The sequence below is a fragment of the Miniopterus schreibersii genome, assembly GCF_964146895.1.
Source record: "Miniopterus schreibersii genome assembly, chromosome: 3".
Lineage (NCBI taxonomy): Eukaryota > Metazoa > Chordata > Mammalia > Chiroptera > Miniopteridae > Miniopterus > Miniopterus schreibersii.
The window spans coordinates 63,689,954-63,714,219 of record NC_138103.1 but is presented as its reverse complement, the minus strand read 5'-3'; the positions used below and the strand labels follow the sequence as shown (position 1 = coordinate 63,714,219).

Sequence of the window (24,266 nt, the reverse complement as noted above, 5' to 3'; positions counted from 1 at the left end):
AGTTTTAACTTCTTAACCTTCAAATAAAATTTAGAACCAATTTTTTTTACTACTCAGGGCCTATTACCATCTTTTGCAAAATATTTTTGAAGCCATTTAAAAGTTTCAACTTGCTGCTCCCAAGAAATGCTTTTTGTTATGAGGCCCCGCTAGATGCTGTTAAGCTGCCCTTCCATGCACATCTGAGAACTCTTAGGACAAGTGCTCTAAGTGTCTGCTCATGCCATGATTGCTTGGAAACATAAAAGTTAGCTCTAAGCACAAATAAAACCATTAGCCAGCTACTTAATAAACACCCAGATTATATTAACCATGTTACTAGCTCAACAGACTGAAGAGCAAAGAAAGCATGTAATGTATAAGTTTACTCATACAAATTACCCAAATCTAAGATCCCCTAATAAATTTCCTTTGCTTGCAGCTATCTAATTAAGAATACTATGACTACACACACACACACACACACACATGTGTATATACTAAACTGTTAAGATATTTGCCAAAAAGAAAGATTATTTGCCAATATAAATAACTATAAAAACATTACCACGTTGACTTAATCTAAATACATAATACATTCTCAAATGAATTAAATGCCTACTGACCTAATACTTATTCATGAATTTCAACTGCATATTTAAAGATTTACGACCTATTTTTGAGCCAAATAATAAACGAATTTTGTTAGTTATCATCTTTTTCAAGTTTGGTCTCCCTATGGAGACTTAAAATTTCTTTAAGATAAATTAGGGAAAGTTTGGAGCCGATAATCAAAGATCTAGAGTCAAATTCTAATTCTAGTATCTATAGATTTTAGAAAGATTCCCTGACCTCCTTACATCTCAGATTTTTCCCCCCGGAAAAATAGGGAAATTGTATCTTTTCTACTTCTCATAAGACAATTATAAAACAAAATGAGTAGAGATAAAACTATAAAAAATAAAAATTATAAAAACATAGGTTTAAATATAAACCCATCTAGGCCTAATCTTTAATGGGGAGACTTCCACATACATCACACCACCTGATCTTTAGACATACTGAGGACGTGGCCAAGCATTCAGAGCTCTAAACTGAAATAAATGGGCAGTTACAAGATGGTCTCTGGAGGAAGAAAAATGAAGAAAGAACAGAAATGATCTTCCTCTCAACCAGTATCACTGAGCTCTAGTGAGTTAAAAAGCAAGGAGTATCTTTCCCTGGCCTCTCTGGGTATAATGTTTTCTTCCTATAATTGGTCTAGAATTTGTGTTAGACTGTGAGGTGTCACTCACGAGCGAGACAGCAACACCATTTGAAGTGCTAAATGCCTACAATATTATTTCCAGATATAGCAATATATTACTTGTACAGAAGATTTAATTATTATGGATTTCAATCTGTAAGTCTAGTTACTAGACAGCCATATAGTTGAGAAACTTATCCCATTATAATAATCCATCCAAGGACATTATGATGTTATGCTCTCTCCTATGTCAGTGCTCTAATTTCAAATGAATCGTTGGAAAGTAATAACTGGTAGATCACATATTTTGAATCCACATTGCCATCTGGAGGAATTTAAATAATTTAAATTATGTGTGCACACAATGCAAAAGCACAGGACATAATACTTCTTTTTCCTAGTGTCCTATTTAAAGAGATGGCTAATTTGGCTTAGGCCACAAATTCTTTTCTGTAGCACAGTAACATATTGATGTTCTTAACGATAAGCTCAGTACCAAACCTCATGCCCAGCCACAGAAGACCACGAGAGGACATTCCATTCATTTCCTGGACTAAAGGCATGATCATGCTAAGATAATAAAGAGAAAGAGCCTTAGAAATCATTACTCACACCCCTATTTTACTTAATAGATGAGGAAACCAGTTCAGAGAGATGAAGTGATTTGCCTAAATGAACTCTACTGGCGGCACAGCCAAAGGAACTCGAGTTTACCCCTCTATTTTTGAGAGGGAGCTGATGGTAAGAATGTGTTTTATTTTTAGAGAACAAAATGATCACAAAACTACCATATTATACAAATTTCCTCCCAGGAAATTATCCTGTCTAGAACTAAATCAGGCGCAGAATGCATTCTATGAACTGTTCCCATAACAAAATGGGCACTGATACAAGACAGCCCTTCTATGTTTTAAAGATCAGAAAAGTAGTACTGTCAAGGTAATGACTAATACTGCTATATTTCCTCATTATTTCTGAGGCACATATTCACCAACTTTAATATTTGCTTTCTATGACAGATTGACTAGAAGAACACATATAATAAATTATATGTAATTATATTTGGAGGAAAAGAAAGCACTCTTACTCTAGTTTTTCTAATAAAAAATAACTTCTCAGTATTACATTCCACTTTGGTGTTTAAAAACAGAGTAGGGGTAATAGAAACCAGATTCAGAATTAATTTTCAAAGGAGCTTCATTTTTATTAATGGTTATACATAAAAGTGATCAATAATTCCATAATTATTCTGAAACTAGCTTAATGTTTACATAGTGTTTTTCTCATTAGTATGAGGTTAGAATTTCCAAAATACTATTCTTGCTGTGTATTCAAAAACATGCGTATTAAACTGGATAAAAAATAATACATTATGGGCCATTTATATCATTTGTATCAGCAGTAGATACGAATGTGTGCATAAAATGCTGAAATGAGTGCAAATTATAAAACCATTGAAAGAGAGCAATTACAAGGACAACCTGAGTTAGCCAAAGAAAGGCCCCTTCTACAGTAGTTCCCAGCCCTACACAAGTTAATTAAGTTAACAAATTAAAAAAAAAACAATTGAGGGGATTTTGTGGTATATATGACAGTAGGGAACAGTAGGATCTCAGGTGAAGTGAAGTGTGCAGGTTCATCAAAAGCTCTTTTTTTAAGTGAGGTATATAAAAAAAATTCTGATTTCAAGTACTTGATCCCAACACACAACCTAGGACTATGTCCATTCCTGTTTTTATAGTGTATAGAATAAATTATAAAACTGACATTTAAGTAATATGGTAAATTAGAAAATATTCTCTAAAATTATTTGTTTACAAATACCAGATTATAAGCCTGAACCCCTAAATTCACTTTGAATTGATTTGTCTTTTGATCCTGTTACACAGTGAGAACAAAGCAGTAGAAAGCAGACACCTGATAGCAATTTTAAAGTCTCACTCTGGGAGCCACTATCTGATCATTCGCATATAATATCTAAGGTTTGACTGGCAAAAATCAAGTTGGTTGATCTATGTGAAACACAAAATGCAGTTGCTTCCCATTATATGAAATTGTATAATTTCATTATAAAAATGAAATTATACAAATGAAACCAAATTTGGAAAGCTATCAAGAATTTTCTATGCATGAATTTTAGCTCATACTTAAATATTTTTCCTTTATTTAGTATATGCAGATTTTTCTTTCTGACTCTTACCAAATCTCTATTCCTACAGTAACACAATTTTTAATGAAACTACTACTAAGATTTCACATCTACCTAGTAACACAGAGTTTTACTCAGTTTTGATCAAAGTCTGAATTCTGGGCATCTCTACATACTTGAACCTCGTTTCAAGGTTTTCATTTTATTTCCTTTAAATTATATCTATTTAATTGTTTTTTCATTTTTTATTCATTAGAATTTGATGAGTGGAGTTACCTTTTATCTAAGAGAAATGAATAATTAAATCTTAACTAAATAAAAGGGGAAACCAGACACTTTTACTTTAGCTTTTCTTTAATTATAACTGTATAAAAGCTTAGTTGAAAAAAATAATGCAACATTTCATGCAATTAAATTATTTACAAGGATGCTCATTAATAAATCAAATATAACTTCATTATCTTACTTCCATTTTAATACACCTAATATCCACTCATAGCTATAGGAAAACACTTGCAAATTTTAAAATAGACAGAATCTTATGATTATAGAAACTATCAACAAAGAGACAATCAAGAGTTATTAATGCTACGCTTTTCTTAGAAACATTTAAAATTTGCCTCACAACAACCCTGTGAGGTGGGGAGTGAAGTGTTCTCATATGACAACCAGAGAAGTGGATGAGATATGAGGATCAGATTACATGTGGGAGCATAAGTTTTAAAAGAAATGGCATCTATGAACCATTTGAACCAGTTCTACTTTGAAGTCCAGGAAAATTAGGTTGCTTAGTTTTTTCACTATCTTTACCAGGAATACCAGCTATTTTGATTTTCAAGAAACAGAAATTTTTCTTCATCACGGGCTTTTACGTCTTCTGAAAATTGGAGCAAGGATAATAACAGTATTTCTGCCAAGGGAAGAAAACAAGAGATGTGCCAAGTCATTTTTTCCTTCCGAGAGATCTTGAATGGAAATATCTTCAATACCATGAGGGCATACACAGGAATTCACAATGTTAAGTATCTTCTTTAAAAGTACTACTTCTTTTGAGTCTTCCAAGTTCAAATTGTGATGATTGGGTCTTTTAAAATTGTCATGTTTAAATTCGTCCACGTTAGTTGCTTCCTCTCTAGGTCAGGGACTACTTGCATCTTTTCAGTTAGGATAAACTTCAGATCCTCTTCTTCCATGGGAAATGGTGACTCCACTAAGTTCCAAAATTAAAGGTGGCCACAGAAGTCATCTATCGACCAAGGAAAACTGGTTGTTTCCGCAGTAGGGAAAAAGTCCAACTTGGAAAAATGATCTTTTCTGACTTAAAAAACAAAAACAAAAAAAAACACAAAAAACTATCCAGTAGGTATCAGAATGTAAGGAAGTAAGAAGTCCAGCTTTTCCATTAAAAAAAAAAAAGTTCAAACAGAAATTTTTAAGTGAAAAGTAGGGGAAAGGTAAGGGAGTCTACACTTAAATATGTGCTTTTTCTTTATTATTTCTGCCCAAGATACCTCTCTCTCTCTCTAAAAAAAAAAAAAAAAAGAAAAGAAAAAAGGGTGATAATATTCCAGTACTATTCAGGGCTTGACACCTAGTAAGATCTGTGGGTTGTGAAGCTTCTAAGGTAGAGTCCACTTCCCTTCCTTGCTATGGAAACTACGACTCTCTAACCATATGTAATAATGGCTTAGTTACACTTTTTAAAAGCTGCAAAGGTATGACTACTACACAAGAGCAGTGTTCCTGAACCCAGATAACACCCAATGATATAGTTCTTTGTATAATTTAACAAATTACTGATAACCATTCTCATTATCTCTGGAGAAAAAAAATCTATTATTTCATAGAACCAGAGAGGCCTTAGGTCTTCTCTTTAACAGTAACTTGGCTTGTGAGTAAGGATCGATACCCTAGAATGATCCAATTACAAAAACTATTAAGCCAAAGGATTGAATGTACTTTCCAAAGACACTTTTGCTAACATGCTTTTCCATTAACTTCTTATTATAGACTCTAAAGAAGCTATGAAGGAAATATCTCTATATAACTATGTCTAAGGTTTCACATTAAGTATCACAGACAACTTTTTTTTGTTGAAAATTAAAAATTAAAAGAAAAACATAAAAAACACCCTTTGGTGCCCAAGGTAAATGAAATTTAAAAATTTGGCTTAACATAGCTAGTGACTTAATATTCTACTATGTATACACAGGCAGCCTTTACAATGTCCTACAACATGATTACATCTTTACATTGTTTAAAGGTTAATGGACAAGTATGCTGAAAACTCTTTTAGACTGCATGTATCCAGAAACACAACCCTTCTATGATAACTATGTAGAACACTGTTCACGTAAAACAACATGATCATTGTTGTGATCAAAATAATTATCAGCAAACATTTCTCTAACGCAGTAAGAAAAAACCCTGATGAGACTTTTCTAGAGTAATATTACACTAAAAATCTGAATTATTTGAAATGAATAATTTAATATGTATATTTCTACTCATTAAATAAGAACATGCTCTATATTCATTGAAATAATGCTATAACATTTTCTAAAGTATATTTACATTCTGCCTCTTTTTTTTTCCTTCTTTTTTTAAAAATATATCTTTATTGATTTCAGAGACAGGAAAGGAGAGGGAGAGAGAGACAGAAACATCGATGATGAGAGAGTCATTGATCGAGCCCGCAACCCGGGCATGTGCCCCGACCGGGAATTGAACCCCAATCGCCTGGATCCTAGGTCGACGCTCAACCGCTGAGCCACGCCCGGCCGGGCAACATTCTGCCTCTTTTTAAAAACTACTCTCTTTTTTTTTCCTTTATTGATTTTGAGAGAGAGAGGAAGGAAGAGGGAGAGAGAGAGAGAAACATGCATGTAAGAGCGAGACACTGATCGACTGCCTCCCACATGACCCCAGACGGGGTTCGAGCCGGCAACCCAGGCCTGTGCCCTGGCCCGGAATCCAGCCACAACCTTTCCGTGCACAGGAAGAGCTCCAACCAACTGAGCTACACTGGCCAGGGCTAAAAGTATTATTTTTAACCAAAAGGTACTAAAGAAAACAAAAATCAACTATATCATTTATAAAATCAGATAAAGAAGTAAATGTACCATTGCCACCATCTATAAGAGCGGCTTCACATATTTTGGAGAGAGAGAAAATTGGTAAGTTTCATATTCTTAGACAGAAAAACTGAGGCTCAATGATGAGCTTTAAAGAATAGTGAGCCCCACGGGTCACGGCTCAGCGGTTGAGCATCGACCTAGGATCCGGGAGATGGCGGTTCGATTCCCGGTCAGGGCACATGCCCGGGTTGTGGACTTGAGGCAGCCGATCAATGACTCTCTCATCATTGATGTCTCTCTCTCTCCCTCTCCTTTCCTCTCTCAGAAATCAATAAAGATACATTAAAAAAATAAATAGAATGTCATTTTGCACTTAAGAGACTGCTCCTAAAAAAAGAAAAGAGAAAAAAAAAGAAGTAAACATAAGGAAAACATGTTGCTATGTTTGTTAAAGGATAGATTCCAACTGAGAGGAAGAAATCACTAACCACTCAATAAATATTAATGGGGAAAAAACTAGGAACCCCCTCAACCTGATCAAGAGCATCTATAAAAACCCCCACAGCTAATACCATACCTAATGGTAGAGACTGAAAACATTCCCCCTAAAATTAGGAACAAGCAGAAATGTCCACACGTGTCATTTCTATTCAGCACTGTACTGGAAGTTCTGGACAAGGCAACGAGTCAAGAAAACAAAATAAAAGACATCAAGAATGGAAAGGAAGAAGTAAAATTACCTCTATTTGCAGATGACATGATTTTGTATACAGAAAATCCTAAGAAAGCTACTAAAAAAACTATTAAAACTAATAAATGAGATTATTAAGAAAGTAATTCCAAAAACAATAGCAAAAAGAATAAAATACTTAGCAATAAATTTAACAAAAGAAGTACAAAACTTATACTCTGAAAACTAAACAAAACTGTTGAGAGAAATTAAGAGCTAAATAAATAAGAAATCATCCCATGTTTATAGACAGACAGACTTGAACATTGTTAAGACGGCCGGTCATCCAAATAGATTCAGCCCAATTCCTATCAGAATCCCAACCGGCTTCTTTGAAGATGATCACAGGTGGGTCCTAAAATTCACATGGAAATTCTAGGGACTCAGAATAGTTAAAACAATCTTGAAAAGGAAGAACGAAGTTGGAAGACTCACATTCCCAATTTCAAAACTTACTGCAAAGCTACAGTAATGAACACAGTGTGGTACTGGCATGAGGATAGATAAATGAGAGGGAAAGAGCTCAGATGAGGGTTCAGAAATAAACCCTCACATTTATGGTCAGCTGATATTTTGAGAAGGGTGCCAGGACAACTCAATAGGAAAAGAATAGTCTTTTCAACAAGTGATGCTGGGACAACTGGATATCCACGTGCAAAAGAATGAAGTTGGGCCTCTATCTCACATCACAGAAAAACTAACTCAAAATGAACCAGTCTAAACGTAAGAGTTAAAACTATAAAACTCTTAGAGAAAAACGTAAGTGTAAATCTTAATGACTTTGGATTAGGCAATGGTTTCTTAGATATGCCACCAAAAGCACAAGCAACATAGAAATAAATAAATAAAATGGGACTTATTTAAAATGAAAAACTTTTGTATTGCAAGGGATACTGTCAAGGTGAAAAGACAATCCAAAGAACTGGAGAAAATATCTGCCAGTCATTTGCCTGATAAGGGGTTATTATCCAGAATATATAGAGAATTACAACTTAACAACAAAGAAACAAACAACCCAATTAAAAATGAGCAAAGGATCTGAATAGCCATTTCTCCAAAAAAGATTTACAAGTGGTCAATAAGCACATGAAAAAATGCCCAGCATCATCAGCCATCAGGGAAATTCAAATCAAAACCACAATGAGATACCACTTCACACCTACTAAGATGGCTATAATAAAAAAGACAGATAACGTGTTAATAATGTAGAGAAACCGGACCCCTTATACACTGCTGGTGGGTATAAAATGGTGCAGCTGCTTTGCAAAACCGTCTAGCAGTTCCTTCCAAAGGTTAAACGTGGAATTACCACATGATCCAGCAATTCCACTTCTAGATATATGCCCGGATAATTAAAAACATATGTTCACACGAAAACTTATACACAAATGTGCATAGCAGCATTATTTATAACAATGGTGGAACTTTCAAAAAATGGGCACAACCTAAATGTCTTCAACTGGTGAGTGGATTAATACAATGTGGTATATCCATACGATGGGCTGCTATTCCGCAATAACAGGAAGTGTTTATACGTTCCACAACACGGATGAACCTTGAAAACATGCCAAGTGAAAGAATCCAGTCATAAAAGTTCCCATATGGTGGGATTCCACTTCTAAGAATGTCCAGAACAGGCAAATCTACAGAGACAGAAGGTAGATTCCTGGTGTGTGTGAAGGAGAAAAGGGGAGTGACTGCTAATGGGTACAGGGTTTTGGGGGAGGTGATAAAAATGTTTTAAAATTGATTTCGGCGATGGTTGAACAACTCTGAATATACTAAAAAACCACTGAATTGTATACTTTAAATAGGTGAATTGTTTAGTATGTGAATTACATTTCAATAAAACTTATTAAAAATATTAATGGTGCTATTAACAGCTAAGTGCTTCCTGTTGGAATTAAAAAGCGAAACTAATTATGCTTCATATTGGTATCTTTGTTAGCCCTGCCCGGTATATGTTATATTTTTGATGCTAATAATCAAGTTGCACTAACTTACTTAACCCTTTCTGTCATCTCAATTACAGTAAAAGCACATATATTTATTCACTCAACAAATTTATTCATTATATATTACATACCTAAATGGCTAGAAATTATATAGGAAACCAAAAAAATATAAGTGAATCAGGCTTAGTCCAGAAGCTAAGAACCTAGTAGGGGACGTTAGCAAGTAATAGTAAACATGTGTTGAACAGTGATAAAAAATCAAGATGTAAGTATCTGAAACGTGATACAGAAAGTGAACCCTACTGGAGTTTAGTAGGAGAGCTGCCTCAACCAGGATGGGCCCTAATGATCAATGACTCTGGAGACCTACCTCTCTGGTTGAATCTAGCCATTAGCAAATAGTGATGCTTAATACCTCTTCTGTGGACTTGCTCCTACTCCTGTAAAATGAAGAGGCTGGGCTATGTAATAGCAAATGTCCTTTCTATCTTCAAAGTTCTAGTATCAACGTTTAGTCTTCAATTTTGGCCAGAGTAAAAAAAAATTAACTATTTTGTCTACATTGGATATATGGCCAAGCTAAACTGTCAATGGAAAATGGCAAACTGGTAGATAACAAAAGTAAAATGTACAATTACTTCAACTATTTAGTCATATCCACGTTTTCCACACCCTACAAGGAAGGTGGTCCCTGGAGTATGACAACTTTCGATACATTTCAGTGAATTAACTGTCAGCTAATTTTCATGTAAAATGTGAGGCTCACATGTTATCCCATGAAGCACGAGTTGGCCCCATGTACATTCTGCCAAATGTACATAACTGCAATTCTCAATTTTAAAAACCTATTGTTCTTAAATTCACTTCTTTGAGTTAATAATAATTACTTGTGCCGAACTTTATGAGATGAAATTTTAAAAAAAACATTCTAGCAATAATTGGTTTAAAAACAAAGAATAAAAATACTGTCTAATTTCACAGAAAATACATCATTGGATCACTTTGCACTGCTTTTTTAAAAAGGAGAAAAATTATTCTCAAGAAAAGAATAAAAATTATTTTATTAAGAAAAATGCACATTTTAGCACCTTTCACATTATTAGGAACTTAACAACGTTTATTAACACATTATCTTTAAAATTTCTTTATACTAACTAGGAAATTTTGAAGAAAACTGTCAGTTAAACTCAAGTCTGAAGTTTGAAAACAGCGACTGATTTTCAAGGAATATAACTAGTTTTATACCTTAGCTTCAAGGTCTTCTGAACCCGTAGGTGTGACTTTAGCTGACAGTACCAAGGGCATTCAGAGCATGCACTCAATTTTTGTGGTAAATTGTTTCATTCACATGTTTATTGACTGTCTACCTGGAATGCACCAGGGATACAAATGAATAAAACACAATCCTTGCCCCAGGAGAGACTGGGCATTCACGTCAACCTCCCCATGTCAGCGTGAAGGCAAAGGGATCTAACCGGAGGAAGCAGGTCTCAGTCTGCGGGCAGGAGAGCAAGCTGACTGCAGGCGCTGATGCCGGAGCGTCCAGGACACAAACGGGCTGACTAGCCGGCGTCAGGCGAGAGCCAGAGGCGAGGGGGGCGCAAGCATGGAGTGCGCGTCACACGTGCACACGCAGCCATTGCAACGAGAAGGAAGAACACTCCAGAAGCAAGGAAGCCAAGGCCTGCAGCTGAGCAACAGCACAGCTGCTTGGCTGTATGTGGAGAAACTCAGGCAATTTGGAGTAACTGCTACAGGAGCACAAGGTGAGGAGGCAGAGGAGGCCGCACCTGATGGCCACGGATTGGTCTACAGACACCATGCCACCGAGATATTTTGAGGAGGAAAGTGACATGGTCGGGTTTCCGTGTCTGAGAGAATTAAAAGCACGTGACAGAATAATATGTCACCAAAGAGAAGATATCCATTATTCCAAACTGGCAAACTGTACCCTCCCAAACACCTCCACCAGGAGCTTATAAGGGTATTATAACAACGGACATTACCAGCTGGGAATCCTTACCCTGGGCTAAACCATATGTAAATCGCAGATTCCTTTTGAAAGTCTAAACTGGAAACCAGATGGGCCATCTAGTTCCAGTCCCTCTGTTTGTATTTTAATATTGATTTTTTAAAAATTTGCTGCTGCTGACATTATCACAGATAGCCCCTCTGCCCTCCCCCGGCCCTGTCCCACCCCAGGCCTTCTGCACGCTATTGTCTGTGTCCATGGTTTATGTATATATGCATATGTGTTCTTTAATCTCCTCCCGTCCCCTTCCCATACCCGACAGCTGTCATTCTGTGCCATGCATCCATGCCTCTGGATCTATTTTGTTCATCAGTTTATTTTGTTCATTAGATTTCACATATAAGTGAGATCATGTGATATTTGTCTTTCTCTAACTTGCTTATTTCACTTAGCACAAGACCTTTAATGTTGTTAAGTGAACTTCGCCCACTCCACTTTACCGTGGGCCTCACAATGCCTTACTGTCACATTCACCACAAATTTCACACATTTAAGTAGCCTGCTTGTCCTCTGCCTGTGTTTACTTGTCCCTTGCTACTCTAGTGAGAGGAAAGATAGAAAACTAAATTCAATGGAAGAGCATTTTCCCTAAGTCCTAGACCAGAGCTGTCCATATCCCCAAACCATCCTTCCACTGGAACCCCTACTATGGTCTTCTAAGAGCAAAAATGGAAGAAAAATAAGGAATTTTTAAAAGCCCTCTGTTGGGAAGAGATCATAAATAATCTCTTGTGAATGACCACACCTCTCACTCCAGCTGGTCATCTTGAAAACAGAAGTCGATCACAAGGGATGGACTGGTGAACATTCTTTGCCATTAAATACAATGTTAATGCCAAGCAGGAGAAGGGGAAAGGACTGATCCCTATGGGAGGTGGTTGGTAATGCCTATATCAAATGAATAGTATTTTTTCTTCTTGCAACTAACCTATATTAAGTTATAATGCCTGAAAAAAAGCTGCAGCAAATTTTTATGCTTTCTTCAAAATCTTTTCAAAGACATTAGATGAGAATAAAGGTTAGTTTTTTAAAAATTCAAGATAGGAAACTTACTTAGAAAGCTAATAAATACTCTTGGTCACTAAACTATATTTTTCATTGCATCTTGTTTAAAAACGTACAAATTGCTTTTCACTTCCTAGAGAATACAGAAGAGTGTATGTTACCAAATCACTAGAGCACTTCTTACAGAGTGCTATCTATTCACAATGATGGTAAACGCAAATGACTGTGTTGCGATCTCTCACAAACTATCTTGGCCTTCAAATTAACTTTTAAAAACCTGATTGAATTTTTAAGGTTCAGTGGTGGAAGGTACTTATGTCAATCTGAACTGCAAAAAGAAGAGGAATCCTACAACTTGTATTTCTCACCTGCAATTATATCCATGACAAAGTGCTTCTTGTGAACAAAACCCAGCTTTAGATACAGTGTTATACCAACAAAAGTTATCTGCCAAAATTATTCCTATTTTAGTTCATAGCTATAATCTTACAAGTTTTCTTTACTATTCATAAAGAAGAGAGATAAGCAGTAGAGCTATGTAGAGTATAGTACAGTGGAGCTCTTAACAGTCACTCACTTTTTCTTCTTTGTATCATCTTTGAAGTACAAACTGCATTTGATTCAAGATAAAGCACTTTTATTTTGTGTTTTAACAGGTAACTAATGTGGCGTATATAATTTCCAATGAAATTTAGTTTTTGAAATTGTACAAAAATCCCTAAATCAGCTTTAAAGTGGTAGCTTTTCGAAACTCCGATAATGAATGAAGAAATCTACTAAATACAAATGGAATGAACCCACCCAGATTCTGAAAGTTTTGGTGAAATTGTAGTTATGCTGACTTAAAGCAAAGTCAATATACTAAAAAGTAACATTTCTGCATACATGCTTTAATATCTGTTAGAAACACATAATGGCAGAAAAATCTCTTAAACACAATAAAGATACATGCAATACCCCCAAAAATGCATAAACTCTAGCAGAACCATGATGCTATTATCTAAACATTACAAGAATTTAAATATAATCAATCAGTGCTTTAAAAAGCCTATTTTCCACTAACATCATCAAACTGTTATTAAAATATATCAGTACAAAAATAGCTTCACAAGCTACTAATGTCTATATATCTGTTTGGAATGCTCAAATATATAACAGCAGTTATTTATCATATATTACTGCATATCTGAAGATCATAAATTGATAATAAACAAAATTAATAGTTTTAGTTTTCAGTATTATATTTCAGTAATATATTCTAACAGCACTAGGATACTATAAAACTGTTTCCAAGAGAATTTTAGTTTTAAATCTTAAAAATAAAAAATCCAAGAATTTATTATTAAGAAATGAGTGTATTTCAGTTCTCATGCAACTGGAAGCAAACACACACTGAATGAAAGAACAAAATCGTCCCCCACACGTACATGCTAGTCTATTAGTACACAGCCAATTCATTTAGTACATAGCTCATCTAAGACTACTGTCTCAAAGGATGCCCTGAACACTCCAGTGAGTCACAGTGTTTGCCTGCTCATTCGCAAAAGGATATTATCATTTAGTTTAAAAAAGATTTTTAAAGAAAAAGTGCCATTTAGATATAATTTAATATCATATCCCCTAAGAAATTAGTAAACATTTTCATCCTCATGATCTGCTTCTTTTTCACATCCTTAAACTTTAAAAGCATTTAAATGAATAGACTAAAAAAGTATTAATTTATGAAACTGATTCAATGAGAATGTTTTTGCATAGTTTATGACAAGGACATAAAACAGTACTATAGCACTTGACTGAGGAGTATTGAGCAGCCGACTCATTTTAAAATTTAGTTATGCAGTATAATTAAAAACCGAACAAAAGAGTAAATAATTCAAGTAACCTTATAATGCCACTGAGTTACACAGAAAATAACAAGTTGCATTAGCTCCGTAAATAAGTTTTTTAAAAGTTTAAAAGTAATTTAAAGAAAGTATTTGTGGATGAAATTATATGTCTGGGATTTGTCTTAAAAAGAATCCAGAACTGGAAGAATCAAAAGGGACAGAATGAAACAAGAGTGATCGTTTTTTCATAACTGTTAAGGCTAGGTGATATATGTGTTCATGGGAGTTCATAATAGTATTCTCTCTTTCACATAAGTTTGAAAATTTGTACAGGTTTAAAGAGTAACAGAAAATTTTGCTTATATTTTTAAAGCTAAGTAGTACTTTTTAAAAAATACACAAAGCTAACAGAGTAGAGAACAAACTATAACCACATCACTAAAGTTTTCAGGATCAAATGAAAATCAGGGTCTTCTTTTGATATGTTAACTAATGAATTCATGAGATTTAGGCATCAAATTTGAATTTTAAGAACAGTACAAACTGGCTTGCTAAGTAGCTATTACTACAATCAACTCTATTTTTTTTAAGAAATATATCTTTATTGATTTGAGAGAGAAGAAGGGAGAGGGAGAGAGAGAGAGAGAACCATCAATGATGAGAGAGAGTCACTGATCGGCTGCCTCCTGCACGCCCCCTGCTGGGGATCGAGCCCGCAACCCGGGCATGTGCCCTGACCGGGAATCAAACCGAGATTTCCTGGATCACAGGTCGATGCTCAACCGCTGAGCCACACCTGCTGAGCATACAATCAACTTAAGTAACATGACTGAGTAGATCACTGTTCCCTATATCCTTTCTTTAAAAAAAATAGACATTTTAGTGATTATGCTCCTTATTTATCAGTAAACTAGTATCAACCAGAACAGAAAGATGGTGGCAAAGTATTTCTGTTTAGCTGTTCATTCCCTCCTGCTAGAATAAGAACAGCACAGGGAATGCAGCGAACGGCACTGTTCTAACCATGTGGTGCTGGGTGGGGATACCAGACGTCCGGGGAGATCATTTCATAAGCTATCTAAATGTCTAACCACTATGCTGTATACCTGACACGGATACAATATTAAATATCAACTGTAATTGAAAAATAAAACTTTTAATGTACTAAGGAAGAAAGACAAATAGTCTAAATAAACCTTAAAACAGATTTTAATTATCTTCCTTGGCCACAAAAAAAGAACAAACAGCACACCAAGCTTAAGCACTTGCGACCTTGAGATTTAACAGAAATTATTTTAATACTCATTCTGTCACTAATTCATGAAACGGTGCTCTTTTCTCTACACAGGACGTCAGGAACAGTCAATCCAGCACATATATAAATATGTACATTACTGTAATGAAGTTTCTACTTTTTTTTTTTTTTTAATCCTCACCTGAGGACATGCTAAGAGAGAGAAAGGAGGGGGAGGGAGGGAGAGCGAGAGAGCGAGAGAAACACTGATCAGCTGCCCTCTTCACTCGCCTGAGGGAATAAAGCCACGGCCAGGCACGTGCCCCTGACCAGGAACCAACCAGCAACCCCTTGGTGCACAGATGATGCCCAACCAACCACGCCACTCCAGCTGGGCCAAAGTTTATACTCTTAATGTGACTTTTATTCTGATGTTCCCTATTTGGTTTTATTATATTTCATTTTTCAGAATGTCATGAATAACCTGAATTAATTTAAAATTACCAGAGTTTGAAAAATCCTACATGACACCGTCTCTGAGGTATCTTCTAACTGATACTTTGGGATTCTAGTATTAACTACAAAATACATCACCGTTTGCCTCAGGCAGGAATCAAAATAAGGTCACAGACAAAGTCTAAAACCCTATAGCTAAAATATTTTTACAATAAGAAAACTATAAGATTATGTAATTACAAGCTTAAATTGACCTTTGAAGTTTTATTTTCAGAACTCAAATATCTCCATGGCTAATCTATAAATTCCAGTAGTCAAAGAAGCTCTATTTTCAAATCAAAGTAAGTAACTCCTATTAGACACCCAGGAATAGAGAAAATCAACCGATGACCAACCCCAGTTAGAAATTCCAAATACCAAGGATTAGCACAACAATATACATTCAGAAAACTTTTGAATGCATAAACTAGAAATAGCATTTACAAATACTAAATACAAAAGTTCTATTTCTAAATGCTACACTAATCAATGCACATGACTCGATTGTTAGCCGAAGAAATCAAGTTTATAATTATGCTCAGTGTAGTTAAATCTACTTATTAAACAGATATGTTAAATATAATTTAATAGGAAGGGCATTTTCCTCCCTCAACATAAATATTTTTTAAAATTACATACCAATCACATTGCTCTTTCACTGTAATTGCATATTTTTAAAACCTGTATGTTTTACAAATATAGTCTTCAGATCAGAAGGACTAATAGTTTTCATGTGTTCACTCATTTTTACAGCTATAGAAGAGAATCTGCTTAATCTGCAATAGTTAAAGCATGAGCTCCATGATGATTCCAACATATGTCTACTGTTGATGCAAAATTATTAGCACTTTTAGAAAAAATTAGAATAGCCCCACTGTCAAATAGTTTCTACCCATTCCTTCCTAAAAAACACCTTATCTAATTTCTTCATCTTCCTGAGCCTGACCATCAGGTCCCTCAATGTTAGTTTCTAATATGTTTAATCCTATGCCCTTAATATCCAACAAATTCAATAAAAATTAAGATTCTCATGAAAGAGAGTTTGGAATATCTCGCTTCACAATTCTTCTGAATATGATAAAGAATTTGATTTTTAAAAAACTGGTCCCAAAAAGAGATGCATAAGAAAAACTGTTTTTTTAACTTCAACTAAAACTGCCCAGTCAAAAATTTCTGAAGAAGGAGAAAAAGGAACTTTAAGACGACGACAGGCAGGCACTTGTTTACATTTGCAACACTGCAGTTTCACAGATCTCCTTACATTACAAAAATACCACAATATGGCCCATAATTAATGTAACTGGCATGGAACACATTCAGGATAAACTGTATCTGTTTAAAATATCAAATTCTTTTAAAATTCAGAAGCATGTGAAGATTTATCTTCTGTTAGTTGGTGTGCAAAAATAACTCTCACATGAGCATTAACAGGTTCATTCTAGAAGTTACCGCAATAACTTGCTTCCTTCTGCGAAATCATACAGTGAGATCACCTCTAAGACTATGGTAAAGCTTAAGGTCAGAGTAGGAAGTTATTTTTTAAAAATTATAATCCTCAGACCATACATGAAAATGGAAACTAGGTTAACAGAGGGAGCCTTTCAACGACCGTATTAAAAAATAGGAAGAGATTTACAATAATATATATATTGTTTCACTGAACAAATGATTTGCTCAGTAGCCCTTTTTCTACACAGATAAAGCCCATCTAGGCAACTCTAAATTATCAAAAATTTTCTGAGGTTAACAGAAATGGTTAAAAAGAGCCGACCTGGAATTTTCACGCAGGGTTATAACTGTAAGATTTATCCAAAACCCAAAAAACTTTCCATATTTACGTATTTTACTTAATCATGATGGTTGAATTGAATTTGTACCTATGTGAAAATGGCAATGCATTCTGAGTTGGTTCAGCCCTTGACTCTGAGTTCTGTGTCACATCAGGTGTTCTTTCGTCGTCGGTCCCATTGATGCTTTCTGGTGTTAAAGGAGACTGAAGATCCCCGCCTGCTGATTCCTTAAAAACAAAAGGGGGTAGGGGGTCGGGGATAAGAAAGTGTCATACTCCTACTACAATACACAAGATCATCTTAAAATTAAAACTCTGATGTATGCTTACTTATGAACCACTATTTCAATTGAAATTTGAATCAAAGATTTAAAGAGTGAAATCTGAAGGAGAAATAATTTTTTAAAGCAAGGCAACTTCATAAGAAAACTGTGTGAAACATAATACAATTTAGAAATGTAGTTTCAAAGAACTGAAACACTTTTGGGTTTACATAAGCAACTAACTGGTTAGAATAAAAGATATTCAAAGAATTACTTAAGAGGGAAAAGAAGATGGCACAAAAAATGTAGGAGGAGGTGATTTTATTTGGGAGGGTAGGAAGGAAAATATTCACGTTTTAATTTTCTTATCTGCCCTACTTTTCAATTCCTAGAATTATTTAAAAAAGCAGTCAGAAACACCTCTGTCACACATACATAATGATATCGGTGTATGTCGGCTTTTCTTGCCCGCTACTCAAAATGGAATTATTTTTCTTCACAAAATTTCCTCATTTCTATTTTTAATTAAGTTTGCCTATGAAGGTAAATTTAATTTACCCCTCAGGAAAATAAATGGAATTTAAAATGACACTCAAGCTGACACTTATTCTTGCATCTGCCGTTATCAGATTATCCAACTTTGATATAAGAAATCAGAATGGGGGGTCATTTGATAAACCCGGTAAGCGGGTGAGGTCCCAGCACCAGATACCGAAAGAGCAGCTTGGCGGACCCCTTGTGATCTCTGGGCAAGAAAACCTCACACGTGAAATATTAGGCTGTTGTTAGGGAAGAAAATATCACCAGGGAACTGGTTAGGTATGTCATAATTTGTCAACTTAGAAGAATATAAGATTTCCTCAAATAAAAACAAGGAGAATATGTGTAATACAGGAAAATGCTTATAATTAGGAGAAAAACATATGAGAATGTAAGGAGATGTCTCGGTTATGATAATTTACATACTTTACATAAAAAAATCTTGCACGTGAAGTGCTGGGAAGAAATACGGAAATATACTGATGCAGCGACACTTTCTTTTGGGAGCTTCTGTTTTTACACCACTGTGTACATTTTATTTCACATTTAAATATATTTTAACTAATAGTACCAAAATGCAAGAAATTATATAAGCTATCAAAGGTCAAAAGACAACCCTCTTGATTCCACATTAACACTTAACTACGTTTCAAATATTAATGGAACCTCTGTTTCAACCTTTAATTTCCCTCATGAACTCTTTCTCCTAAGTCCTCTGTTTCCACCAACAGCCAATGCCTGGATAAACTTTACAGTACACTGTGAAACATAAAATTGTTTTACAACAAAGTCAAATCCTACTAAATGAATAATGGGAATAGTATCTATTTAGCAGAAAAAGTTGAAGCAGCTCACATCTCACTGTGTTTGGGTGAAACTCCCCCTACGCCCCATACCAAAGCATTCAGAGTTCTTTGCAAGTGCCAAGGGTTAGCCGTACTTTGAGAAAAAAATACCCAGAAAATTGCAGGCAATTAATTATTGGTATAATTTATGTAAGAAAGTCAAGTTGGAATTCCAATCAAAAGGCATATTCAAAGAAAAGGCTTCAACTCTAAATCAAAATATGGATGAAAAAATAAACATAACAGTATTGAGTTTTAATTTAACGGACTTTTTAGATGAACTCATTAACTACTGGTTTTAATTCCAACAGATAAGAGGGCCTGTCGCTATATACCCTCCTGGCCTCTCAACCTGACCCACTCCCTTTCCACCTGCTCCTCAGCCTCATCAGACTTAAAATCTCCGGCCTCCGCTCACATGCGGCCTTGCCAGGCTCGGCCTGGCTTTACTCCCCTCTGGCTTTATAATTAAGCCAATCTCCTTTCTTACACTCTCACGGGCACCATCCCGGTTCTCGGGCTTCCTTACCTTCCGCAACACCTGCCTGGTCAATTGCTAATCTCCTATAGAATGAACCTTCCTTCCCAATTCTCACGCCCAAGCCGCTAAGAGCTATGAGAGAAAGCGCCGTTACGTGCGCCGCTGGGCGCCACCAAGGTGGCTGTGAACTCTGCGTCTAGGCATGCCCCTGCGGCGCCGGGAATCTTTAATCACGCACTCCCACTTCACTCCTCTTTTCTTCTGTCCCTAACCGCTCTTCCAACCTCGGTTCCCGCCTCTCTTCCTAGCTGCCCCTCCTCTCAGGGGATGACTGAATTCTTCTTTCCCCGGGGAAATGGGACGGAACCGGCATAGGCCTCCTCAGCCTCCCTCGTATCGGCACCTGAGCCCATTTTTGTCCCTCCCTCCTGTCTCAGATAACGCGCCCCCACGGTCCCTTCCTTCGTGCCTCTCTCTCCTGGCCCCTCCTGACACTGACACCCGGTCACTCGCTCCCACACATACGTTCTACAAAGAGACTCTTAGGTCCACGTCCTCCTGATTTTACCATGCTAAGCACTTTGTAATTCTCGTCTAATGCTCACAAAACCCTTTACAGGGATATTCTTATTCCCATTTTGTAGACTTTTTAAAAAAATAATAACTTGTTTAATCAGAAAACCAGTAAGGGTTAGATCCCAGATTCCAAGCCAGCCTCTGCTGCGTGATTGTGTGACACCGTCATAATGTCACTCGTCACAGTAACACGGCCACCGTCACCCTTATTCCTCCCAACCATCCTGTAAGGCAAGGAATGCAAACTCACGCTATAGATGGACACGCGATTTCTGCAAGATCACACAGTGACAGTAAAAGGGTTTTACGTCTAAGCCGGTCAGACTTTAAAACCCATACTCTGGACCAGCTGCTTATCCCTCCTCAAGTAAAAACAAAAGCTATGTCCAACTGAGTGCTTACTATTATTGATTATCCCATCTAACCTTCTGATCCCTTCTCTAAATTCATGAGTAATACTCTGTACTCCAGGCAGAGCGTTAATTTAGCAGATTGGGTTAAACCGGTGAGAACCAAGCTCTGTTCTCCAGCTGAATAGATTCAGAGGGGCCAGGGCTCAAACGTTTCAAACTGAAACAAATATTAATGACATCTGTGACAGACTGTCACAAAAAGGAGAAAAGAGAAATGAAAAGGAATACTTTTTTCTTTGTTTCACTATTTCTCTGGTTTCTGTACATTCAATTGACAATCAGACTTCAGATGTTTTGAAAAGACAAATTAGAGCCAGTGTATTCTGGCTCTCCCACGCTGATGAACATATGATATGTCTTTATTCCTTATATTTCACAGCATTATCCAAATAAAAATATCTTGGATATATCCCTTCGATGAAAGTAAAGACACTTCCTCCACCAGAGAGGAGCAGGTATCTCAGTGACTTAACCAAGTTCTGACTGGAGAAAGAGAAACCAAGTACCAAGGCGAAGTGCGGTCCATTCCCGCCTCGCGGCAGCCTCTCATCACACCCCGGCCATGCCCCTGAGGAACTGAAGTTCCCAGCACGCACTGGTACTAAATTTTAAATAGGCTTTTATGCGTAAAGTATCACTGTATCATCAGAGCACTTAGGGAATACAGATTCGAGGGAAATTTCCGAGAAGCCGGGTCACCGGCCGGCAGAGGCCGCGGGGTGAAGCTGCAGCGGAGCGCACCTTCGGGCTGCGAGGAAACGCGTCCGTAAGCATACTTGAGGGAGCGCTCTTTGCCTTCAAAGAAGTAAGTAAGTAAATAAACCCCAAACTCTTCACACCAGCAGGGTTTGCCAAAGAGAGAGTGTGGTGCCGGGGCGGGGAGGACAGTGAATAGGGGACGTTTTCTAAAATGTTCCAGTCACGGGGCTAGCCACTAAATCCCAAGGCGATTTCCACTGACTTCCTCAAGAAAGCTTTAGGTTAACCTGCCACGACAAGCAGTGTTCCCGAGAAGCATTTGCAACATCTCGTCCTCAGAAAGCTCCTGAGTAAACTTCAGAAACAGTTACTGTAGAGAAAAACTCAGCACAAAGCTAAACTCTACTCTTAAGATGACGATTGAAATAAAAATTAATTTTATAAAAGCCTGATATTAAAAAACTGAAATAACTGGCATTCTATATAAATCACACTATATAAAACCTCTGTAAAAGGACTGAAATGTAACTATTCAATGAACTTCACTTGGAGATACAATTAGTTTCCAACTGAAGAAAGGTTACAATGAACAACTAACAGGTATTATTAACTCATTCGTCAAAGGAAAAAGTGATACCTGTATAAAAACCTTGGGTCTCAGTGCTGAGCATAACGTAAGATGTCCCGGCTATAAGATTTAAGTACATTTTAAAATCAAGTACAACAAACTGTGCTGTTAAATTTTTACATTTTCTGCATATTAAGATGTCTTGACATCTTTAAAAAGACCCTTCTGTCCAGCCAGTTCTTAGACATAGCAAGGGGCTGACGTGGGAACATGGCTTTTATATGAAGCTAATGAGTCCAGAGCCACAGCTCCTCTTCCTGGCCCATGTGCCCCAGGAGGCAATATCCCTCTACCTCAATCATCCAGGGCCAGGAACCAGGCAACCAAGGGCCACCCCTATAGTTTAGAGCCTTCAGAAATTATTCAAACTAGCAAGTCCTAAACTGGTACCCCGCCCTGCCCTGCCATTCCTGTGGAAACCCCAATACAGGCTCTACCCTCAGCTTTCCCTGCCCTCCTGCTTTCTGCCTCCTGACCACCCCGAGCCTTCCCGGTGTGCCTCCTGCTTCTAGGACCTGTGGGCATAATAAGGTTTTGCTTCCCTGAGCCTCTCCTGTGTCTCCTCCAGTAGCCACACCTCAGCGACCACCACAGAACACAATAGGCCAATCTATGCTCTGTATGTACAATTGTTTTTAAGTTGTATGCATATTTTAAAAATCTGAGTTTTAATTGCTAAGCAAATACCCCCTCCCCCAGATCCTTGTAGACACTGGCAGATAGGACATAAACCTTTCTTTCTCCACTAGTACAGATGAACTAACGGGTACACTTCTATGTCCACTTTGAAAATTACCTTAATTTTGCCTTATGTTAAGTCTAACTCTGGCATATAGGAACCATCTAAATATGCACAAGGCTCATAAATAAGAATAGAAATTAAATACCCACCTGTGAAGGTGTACTGGTAAGTTCCATCTTTTCTTGTGATTTCTCCTTTGCTAGTCGAGCAGCTTCTTTAAATTCCTGAAACTTTTCTGCAAACTGAATGTATAAAGACTATATACATTAACCTAATAAAAATAAGTTGTAATGCTCACTTTTACCTTAGTTTTCTTTTACTTTCTCTATTGACTCTTATACAAGCAACCTACTCCTCTAATCAATTACAAGTATAATATGAAAATTAAGGAAAAAGAAACCAAATATCAAAACATGTACATTGTAAAGTACTTTGACAAATCGCATTAAAAAACATCACAATATAACTATGTTAGAATCTGGTGTCAGCTAGCTTACCTATGTCCCTTCTTGGTTGTTCAGATGTACTTTACTAAGACCAAGGTGGGGGGCAAGGTACATGTGGGGGGAGGAATCAGTAAAGATGGGCATACTATGTTTGTTTATCATGGAGAAAACGGAATCTCTTAAGGATCGGCTCCTAAACATCACAGTATCTGAAGCATGCTTTTAACTTTTACTATAATATAAACTCTTACATTATGTAAGGTATTTTATTTTCAACAATACAAACAGCAACATTTACTGTTATCACTAGCATTGATAAAACTTCATTTCTAAAGATTCCTATACAGCTAATGTACAGCAGTAGAAAGAATAGTATGTCTCCACAAAGGTCCTTGAGATTGGTAACAATGAAAAATACTAATAATTAGGAACTGTACATAAAATGCTAATTCTTAGGAATACACAGCAATCTATAACTGTCGTGGCCACAGTTATCTATCTATGTTTTGGAAGTAGATACTAGTTTACCACTGTTCTCAGAGAGAGGAAGTTACAGTTACAAAATAACCAAATTTAACAATCTAAAATCTGGCCCTGGCTGGGTGGCTTAGCTGGTTGGAGCGTCATCCCATACACCAAAAAGGGTGTGAGTTCTATTCCTGGTCGGGGCACATACCTAGGTTGTGGGTTCGATCCCCAGTCGGGGCACGTGGGGGGAGGCAACTGGTCAATGTTTCTTTCTCACATCTATGTGTGTCTCTCCTTCCCTTCCTCTCTCTCTAAAATCAATGAAAACATATCCTCGAGTGAGGATTTAAAAAAACCTAAAATCTCTATGCAACTTAAAACACCTGGTTAGAGTTGTCAAGAAAAATATGAAATTATCGCTCCCTCCTCAAACCCTGTAAGCCAGCCCTGATTTCATTTCCATCTTGGGAAGGAAAGCTTTGGTAGGATAGGCTCATGAGACCCTGACGTGCTTTCGGAGATGGAAGAAGGTCAAAATTAAAGATGTCATTGCAACTTTTCTTTCTTGCCTTAAACGCTGTCAGCCCTGCCTACAACTTGTAGATGAGTGAACTGAGTTGTATTACTATACTCCTCTAATTAAACAGA

At 36.6% G+C, this 24,266-nt stretch overlaps 1 protein-coding gene across 4 annotated transcripts in view; it reads right to left on the bottom strand.

Annotated features, from left to right (window-relative positions):
• The window catches only part of HOMER1 (homer scaffold protein 1), a 92,168-nt gene that overhangs the window by 30,647 nt on the left and 37,255 nt on the right, over positions 1-24,266 (bottom strand). For all 4 annotated transcript variants that reach the window (XM_081133817.1, XM_081133816.1, XM_081133818.1 and 1 more), the window contains exons 4-5: positions 22,854-22,946; positions 17,606-17,745 (exon numbers count right to left, since the gene is read on the bottom strand). In XM_081133817.1, the coding sequence (XP_080989943.1) occupies positions 17,606-17,745; positions 22,854-22,946 (233 nt within the window). The remainder of the gene's footprint in view (positions 1-17,605; positions 17,746-22,853; positions 22,947-24,266) is intronic.